Source organism: Salmo salar, chromosome ssa09 (genome assembly GCF_905237065.1).
Source record: "Salmo salar chromosome ssa09, Ssal_v3.1, whole genome shotgun sequence".
Lineage (NCBI taxonomy): Eukaryota > Metazoa > Chordata > Actinopteri > Salmoniformes > Salmonidae > Salmo > Salmo salar.
Window position 1 is genome coordinate 92,146,782 of NC_059450.1, and position 9,052 is coordinate 92,155,833.

The following is a 9,052-nucleotide window of genomic DNA, read 5'->3' on the forward strand; positions in this document are numbered from 1 at the left end:
CTCTCTCTCCCCATCTCTCTTTCTCCCAATCACTCTCTCTCCCTCTCTCTCACAGAATGACCTGATGGATGTGGTAGGGAGCATTGACCTGTCCAAGAAGACCGTCCAGAGAATCTGGATCAACTTTGGGTTTGCTCTGTTCTATAACCTGATGGGGATCCCTATCGCTGCTGGTGTGTTCATGCCTATTGGTCTGGTTCTCCAGCCATGGATGGGTTCTGCTGCCATGGCCCTCTCCTCTGTCTCTGTGGTGCTGTCCTCTCTACAACTCAGATGGTGAGTTACCAGACCAGGCGCCAGTTTACCATCAAGCTGTGGTATTTGAGTAGTGGTGTGTGTGTGTGTGTGTGTGTGTGTGTGTGTGTGGGGGGGGGGGGGGGCAGTGGCTCTCCAAACCACCCTCTTCTTGCAGTTACTCTAAATTCAGAACTGAACTACAACTTGTAGTGTCTTAGTGTGTTATGGTTTCTGTTTCTGTGTGTAACTAACTCTCCTCTCTCTGTAGCTACACTAACTCTCCTCTCTCTCTCTGTTTGTAGCTACACTAACTCTCCTCTCTCTCTGTTTGTAGCTACACTAACTCTCCTCTCTCTCTGTTTGTAGCTACACTAACTCTCCTCTCTCTCTGTTTGTAGCTACACTAACTCTCCTCTCTCTCTGTTTGTAGCTACACTAACTCTCTCCTCTCTCTGTAGCTACACTAACTCTCCTCTCTCTCTCTGTTTGTAGCTACACTAACTCTCCTCTCTCTCTGTTTGTAGCTACACTAACTCTCCTCTCTCTCTGTTTGTAGCTACACTAACTCTCCTCTCTCTCTGTTTGTAGCTACACTAACTCTCCTCTCTCTCTGTTTGTAGCTACACTAACTCTCCTCTCTCTCTGTTTGTAGCTACACTAACTCTCCTCTCTCTGTAGCTACACTAACTCTCCTCTCTCTCTCTGTTTGTAGCTACACTAACTCTCCTCTCTCTCTCTGTTTGTAGCTACACTAACTCTCCTCTCTCTCTGTTTGTAGCTACACTAACTCTCCTCTCTCTCTGTTTGTAGCTACACTAACTCTCCTCTCTCTCTGTTTGTAGCTACACTAACTCTCCTCTCTCTCTCTGTTTGTAGCTACACTAACTCTCCTCTCTCTCTCTGTTTGTAGCTACACTAACTCTCCTCTCTCTCTCTGTTTGTAGCTACACTAACTCTCCTCTCTCTCTGTTTGTAGCTACACTAACTCTCCTCTCTCTTGTAGCTACACTAACTCTCCTCTCTCTCTTGTAGCTACACTAACTCTCCTCTCTCTCTCTGTTTGTAGCTACACTAACTCTCCTCTCTCTCTCTGTTTGTAGCTACACTAACTCTCCTCTCTCTCTCTGTTTGTAGCTACACTAACTCTCCTCTCTCTCTGTTTGTAGCTACACTAACTCTCCTCTCTCTCTGTTTGTAGCTACACTAACTCTCCTCTCTCTCTGTTTGTAGCTACACTAACTCTCCTCTCTCTCTGTTTGTAGCTACACTAACTCTCCTCTCTCTCTCTGTTTGTAGCTACACTAACTCTCCTCTCTCTCTGTTTGTAGCTACACTAACTCTCCTCTCTCTCTGTTTGTAGCTACACTAACTCTCCTCTCTCTCTGTTTGTAGCTACACTAACTCTCTCCTCTCTCTGTAGCTACACTAACTCTCCTCTCTCTCTCTGTTTGTAGCTACACTAACTCTCCTCTCTCTCTGTTTGTAGCTACACTAACTCTCCTCTCTCTCTGTTTGTAGCTACACTAACTCTCCTCTCTCTGTAGCTACACTAACTCTCCTCTCTCTCTGTTTGTAGCTACACTAACTCTCCTCTCTCTGTAGCTACACTAACTCTCCTCTCTCTGTAGCTACACTAACTCTCCTCTCTCTCTCTGTTTGTAGCTACACTAACTCTCCTCTCTCTCTGTTTGTAGCTACACTAACTCTCCTCTCTCTCTGTTTGTAGCTACACTAACTCTCCTCTCTCTCTGTTTGTAGCTACACTAACTCTCCTCTCTCTCTCTGTTTGTAGCTACACTAACTCTCCTCTCTCTCTCTGTTTGTAGCTACACTAACTCTCCTCTCTCTCTCTGTTTGTAGCTACACTAACTCTCCTCTCTCTCTGTTTGTAGCTACACTAACTCTCCTCTCTCTGTAGCTACACTAACTCTCCTCTCTCTCCCTGTTTGTAGCTACACTAACTCTCCTCTCTCTCTGTTTGTAGCTACACTAACTCTCCTCTCTCTCTCTGTTTGTAGCTACACTAACTCTCCTCTCTCTCTCTGTTTGTAGCTACACTAACTCTCCTCTCTCTCTGTTTGTAGCTACACTAACTCTCCTCTCTCTCTGTTTGTAGCTACACTAACTCTCCTCTCTCTCTGTTTGTAGCTACACTAACTCTCTCCTCTCTCTCTCTCTGTTTGTAGCTACACTAACTCTCTCCTCTCTCTCTCTCTGTTTGTAGCTACACTAACTCTCTCCTCTCTGTTTGTAGCTACACTAACTCTCTCCTCTCTGTTTGTAGCTACACTAACTCTCTCCTCTCTCTCTCTCTGTTTGTAGCTACACTAACTCTCTCCTCTCTCTCTCTCTGTTTGTAGCTACACTAACTCTCTCCTCTCTCTCTCTCTGTTTGTAGCTACACTAACTCTCTCCTCTCTCTCTCTCTGTTTGTAGCTACACTAACTCTCTCCTCTCTCTCTCTCTGTTTGTAGCTACACTAACTCTCTCCTCTCTCTCTCTCTGTTTGTAGCTACACTAACTCTCTCCTCTCTGTTTGTAGCTACACTAACTCTCTCCTCTCTCTCTGTTTGTAGCTACACTAACTCTCTCCTCTCTCTGTTTGTAGCTACACTAAGCCCAGCGCTGAGCTACTGAAGTCTCGTCTGGGTAGTCAGAAGAGACACGCTGCAAGACTATCAGATGTCAGCGTCCACATCGGCATAGGCGAGCTGCGCCGCCCCTCCCCCAAGTTGAGCCTATTTGACCGCGTCGTCAACTTCATCCGCGCATCCGTCAACTCCCTCCAATCAAAGCACTCCCTCAACTGCATGGCCCTCAGCGAACCAGACAGATACTCATTGCTGGTGGGGGAGGCCCACTGCGAGGAGGAGTTTGTCTGAGGCTAGGTTAGTCTATGCTAACTTAAGCTTGGTTTAGCCATTATATGCTTGGCTAAGCTAATCTAACTTAAGGTAGCGAAATCTCGCCCATGCTAACTAAGTGGGTTACATAGGTTAATTTTCCCATCCATCTATACAGGTGCCCCCAGGGCAGCATCTTTTGACTTGAACAGCCTTTCTATTGCCCCTCACCCTCTGTCGGACTGACAGTGTGCACTCCAATGGATGCCTGGGAGGGCTTCATGTTCACTACCGCTGCCAAAATGTATTTTGTCAATGGCTACAGGGGAAGGGATCTTACACTAGGGTTTATAGGATCTCTGGCTCTCTTTGTCCAGGGGTTTGAGAGTATCTGTTGAAAGACGATGCAGGTGTCAGCTGTTAGGAAAGTGTCCTGTCTTTTTCTATGTGTTTATAATATGAAGGTTTGCAGAGACTATCTTTGACATCTATCTAAAGACACTAAAATGGTGCCCCATGTTAAAGTGTACTTAATGTGAGTGCCTTTTTCAAAACCTTTTTCCTTCTGAGGGAGCAGAATTGTAATTATTATGCTGTTGTATATTATGATTATATAAGAGTATTTATATTAGCCTTATTTCAAAACTAAAAACAATTATCACAGTACTTATTTGTACTTTGTCATACATTTTCCTTGGAAAACAAAGGAATGTTGTTGAGCATATACCAATGTCATTTGTGGTCTGTGTTTCCAACGTAAACTTTGTTTTCTCAAATCAGGAAATATATACTGTATGTGAGCAATCATTCAAGAATGTACAGTATATGAAGTATAAACTCTAAGGATCTCTTACTACAGAACACTTATGGAACCATGTGTACCAGTAAACGTTACTCCAAGTGCCAATTGTAGACTCTCTCTCTCTCAAAGTCCAACACATTTCAAAGATAACGCAGCACTAAACAGGCATCTGCAGGAGGACCAGGGTTCTTCGTACTGGATGTGTACGGTGATAAGGACACTGATTGGGAGACCACTATGCTGAAGTGGTCCAAATCCTGCCTGTACAATCACTGACAGTCTGCTATACCAGTGCTGATCTAGCAGTGTTGTAAAGTACTTAAGTAAAAATACTTTAAAGTACTACTTAAGTAGTTATTTGGGGTACCTGTACTTTACTATTTATATTTTGGACTTTTACTTCACTTCATTCCTAAAGAAAATATTGTACTTTTTACTCCATACATTTTCCCTGACAACCCAAAGTACTCATCACATTTAGAATACTTAACAGAACAGAAAACTGGTGAAATTTACACATTTATCAAGAGAACACGTGGTCATGCCTAAAGCCTCTGATCTGGCGGACTTACTAAACAAGTGTGATCTTTTGTAAATCATGTCTGAGTGTTGGAGTGTGCCCCTGGCTATCCTGACATTTTATAAAGAAGAACATGGTGCTGTCCTCTTTGCTTAATATAAGGAATTTGAAATTATTTATACTTTTACTTTTGATACTTAAGTATATTTTAGCAATTAAATGTACTTTTGATACTTAAGTATATTTAAAACCAAGTACTTTTAGACTTTTACTCAAGTAGTATTTTACAGGGTGACTTTCACTTTTACTTGAGTCATTTTCTATTAAGGTATCTTTACTTTTACTGAAGTCTGACAATTGGGTACTTTTTCCACCACTGTGATCTAGGGTCAGCCCCCCCCATCCATATCTGATTCATTATAATCTGAAAGGTTAAACTGATCTTAGATCACCACTCTGACTCTGAGACTTGTGTAGTTGATTGACAAATCTGATTTACCACAGTCATGTATTGACTGAGTTTCTCATAGAACAGCAACGAAGGTGAATTGGAATTTCAGTTGAACTCCGTAATTGACTGGACAAGTAACACCAGTTGAGTAAAACAGCCAATGGTCAGTTATTAAAAGTAAATTATTCACGGTGAATGAAACAACATGTGTTACATGGTGGAAGAAGTATATGATTGTGTGTGATGGGACATTTTGAAAACTTGTGTCAAATAAGATATAAGGATGAAGAAATCTTCAAGTTGACAAGAAAGCAGAGCCATTCTCCTTGTCTGGAGCATATTTCCTGCAACACAATCCTTCCTTCCTCTTGGTTATTTCTATGTGAGGGATGTCAGGGCACTTGGATTGGGTTTCAGAGGGCACCAGGAAGACTTGGGCTAGTAACAACTGGGTCTAACAGGGCACCAGGAAGACTTGGGTCAGTAACAACTGGGTCTCAGAGGGAACCAGGAATTCTTGCTAGAGACACTATGTAACATCCAATGTGAAGCTAGCAGGACTAGAAGGATAGTAGATTGTAAGTCCTCTTCATTCATATTGCGGTCATGTTTGATCATGCCAGAAGGCTGCTTGTTAGTTGAACTAGTAGTGGCTTGTCATGTGTTTCATTCATCTGAGTTGCTGCACTTTCACTGTGAATATTGTGAATGATGTGATCATGCAACACAATGTAGACACATACTGGTTCCTCCACATTAGATGCAAGTTTCATTGTGCTCTTATATGCATACCATAGTGTCAGTCAGCACATGTATCTAGCCATCCAGGAGGGGGTTGTGTGTGGAAGCCATCCAGGACAGGGGGGGGGGTGAAGCCATCCAGGAGGGAGGGGTTGTGTGTGTGTGTGTGTGTGTGTGTGTGTGTGTGTGTGTGGGTGGGAAGCCATCCAGGAGGGCGGGGGGGGGGTGGAAGCCATCCAGGAGGGAGGGGGGTTGTGTGTGTGTGTGTGGAAGCCATCCAGGAGGGAGGGGGGGTGTGGAAGCCATCCAGGAGGGAGGGGGTTGTGTGTGTGGAAGCCATCCAGGAGGGAGGGGGGGTGTGGAAGCTATCCAGGAGGGAGGGGGGTGTGGAAGCTATCCAGGAGGGAGGGGGGGTGTGGAAGCCATCCAGGAGGGGGGGGATGTGGAAGCCATCCAGGAGGGGGGTTGTGTGTGTGGAAGCCATCCAGGAGGGAGGGGGGGTGTGGAAGCCATCCAGGAGTGAGGGGGTTGTGTGTGTGGAAGCCATCCAGGAGGGAGGGGGTTGTGTGTGTGGAAGTCATCCAGGAGGGAGGGGGTTGTGTGTGTGGAAGCCATCCAGGAGGGAGGGGGTGTGTGTGGAAGCCATCCAGGAGGGAGGGGGGGTGTGGAAGCCATCCAGGAGGGAGGGGGTTGTGTGTGTGTGGAAGCCATCCATGAGGGAGGGGGTTGTGTGTGTGTGGAAGCCATCCAGGAGGGAGGGGGTTGTGTGTGTGTGTGGAAGCCATCCAGGAGGGAGGGGGTTGTGTGTGTGTGTGGAAGCCATCCAGGAGGGAGGGGGGTTGTGTGTGTGTGTGGGGGTGTGTGTGTGTGTGGAAGCCATCCAGGAGGGAGGGAGGGGGTGTGTGTGTGTGTGTGTGGAAGCCATCCAGGAGGGAGGGGGTTGTGTGTGTGTGGAAGCCATCCAGGAGGGAGGGGGTTGTGTGTGTGGAAGCCATCCGGGAGGGGATTGTGTGTGTGTGCGGAAGCCATCCAGGAGGGCGGGGGGGGGGTGGAAGCCATCCAGGAGGGGTGTGTGTGTGTGTGTGTGTGTGGGGGAAGCCATCCGGGAGGGGGGTTGTGTGTGGAAGCCATCCAGGAGGGAGGGGGGGTGTGGAAGCCATCCAGGAGGGGGTTGTGTGTGTGGAAGCCATCCAGGAGGGAGGAGAGGGGGTGGAAGCCATCCAGAAGGTGTGTGTGTGTGTGTGTGGAAGCCATCCAGGAGGGAGTTGTGTGTGGAAGCCATTAGTGATTGTATATACACTGCTCAAAAAAATAAAGGGAACACTTAAACAACACAATGTAACTCCAAGTCAATCACACTTCTGTGAAATCAAACTGCCCACTTAGGAAGCAACACTGATTGACAATACATTTCACATGCTGTTGTGCAAATGGAATAGACAACAAGTGGAAATTATAGGCAATTAGCAAGACACCCCCAATAAAGGAGTGGTTCTGCAGGTGGTGACCACAGACCACTTCTCAGTTCCTATGCTTCCTGGCTGATGTTTTGGTCACTTTTGAATGCTGGCGGTGCTTTCACTCTAGTGGTAGCATGAGACGGAGTCTACAACCCACACAAGTGGCTCAGGTAGTGCAGCTCATCCAGGATGGCACATCAATGCGAGCTGTTGCAAGAAGTTTTGCTGTGTCTGTCAGCGTAGTGTCCAGAGCATGGAGGCGCTACCAGGAGACAGGCCAGTACATCAGGAGACGTGGAGGAGGCCGTAGGAGGGAAACAACCCAGCAGCAGGACCGCTACCTCCGCCTTTGTGCAAGGAGGAGCAGGAGAAGCACTGCCAGAGCCCTGCAAAATGACCTCCAGCAGGCCACAAATGTGCATGTGTCTGCTCAAACGGTCAGAAACAGACTCCATGAGGGTGGTATGAGGGCCTGACGTCCACAGGTGGGGGTTGTGCTTACAGCCCAACACCGTGCAGGACGTTTGGCATTTGCCAGAGAACACCAAGATTGGCAAATTTGCCACAGATGAAAGCAGGTTCACACTGAGCACGTGACAGACATGACAGAGTCTGGAGACGCCGTGGAGAACGTTCTGCTGCCTGCAACATCCTCCAGCATGACCAGTTTGGCGGTGGGTCAGTCATGGTGTTGGGTGGCATTTCTTTGGGGGGCCGCACAGCCCTCCATGTGCTCGCCAGAGGTAACCTGACTGCCATTAGGTACCGATATGAGATCCTCAGACCCCTTGTGAGACCATATGCTGGTGCGGTTGGCCCTGGGTTCCTCCTAATGCAAGACAATGCTAGACCTCATGTGGCTGGAGTGTGTCAGCAGTTCCTGCAAGAGGAAGGCATTGATGCTATGGACTGGCCCGCCCGTTCCCCAGACCTGAATCCATTTGAGCACATCTGGGACATCATGTCTCGCTCTATCCACCAACACCACGTTGCACCACAGACTGCCCAGGAGTTGGCGGATGCTTTAGTCCAGGTCTGGGAGGAGATCCCTCAGGAGACCATCCGCCACCTCATCAGGAGCATGCCCAGGCGTTGTAGGGAGGTCATACAGGCACGTGGAGGCCACACACACTACTGAGCCTCGTTTTAAGGACATTACATCAAAGTTGGATCAGCCTGTAGTGTGGTTTTCCACTTTAATTTTGACTGTGACTCCAAATCCAGACCTCCATGGGTTGATAAATTGGATTTCCATTGATTATTTTGGTGAGCAGTATATATAAATTGTATAATTCTTCTTGGAATAAACTGCTTTGACATTGTTCTTCTGTTTATTATTTTTAGTTGAGAAACACAGAATCATTTTGGCACATCAAACCCAGTTGATTAGCTTTTTAAATAACATTCTTATTGTAGTAAAATTCACTGTGGTGGAAAAAGGCCTCTGCTGTGTCCAACCTTGACCAGTAGATGGCTGTAGGCAAGCAGTGGTTCTACCTGTCTGGGTTTGAATGAGAGCAACAATTAAATCTGAGGAAAATGTTATATTTATAGACTATTTCATATTTGATTATTTTGTTACATGGAGACGGAATAAACCATGTGACCTGACCAGGGGAAACGCTAGTAAGGTTCCAGTCCTCCCCTCCAGGATATTAACGTATGGATGATGTATTGTGTTGCTAGATATTAACGTATGGATGATATATTGTGTTGCTAGATATTAACGTATGGATGATGTATTGTTGTGTTGCTAGATATTAACATATGGATGATGTATTGTTATTGTGTTGCTAGATATTAACGTATGGATGATGTGTGTATTGTTATTGTGTTGCTAGATATTAACGTATGGATGATGTATTGCTGTGTTGCTAGATATTAACATATGGATGATGTATTGTGTTGCAAGATATTAACGTATGGATGATGTATTGTTGTGCTGCTAGATATTAACATATTGATGATGTATTGCTGTGTTGCTAGATATTAACGTAT

General features: G+C 46.1%; 1 protein-coding gene across 2 annotated transcripts in view; it reads left to right on the top strand.

Moving 5' to 3' along the window:
• atp7a (ATPase copper transporting alpha) overlaps nt 1-4,232 on the top strand; it is a 59,575-nt gene extending 55,343 nt beyond the window's left edge. For both annotated transcript variants that reach the window (XM_045724210.1, XM_045724211.1), the window contains 2 exons: nt 56-276; nt 2,846-4,232. In XM_045724210.1, coding sequence (XP_045580166.1) covers nt 56-276; nt 2,846-3,119 — 495 coding nt within the window. In that variant the 3' untranslated portion in view covers nt 3,120-4,232. The remainder of the gene's footprint in view (nt 1-55; nt 277-2,845) is intronic.
• Nucleotides 4,233-9,052: the final 4,820 nt, after the last annotated feature.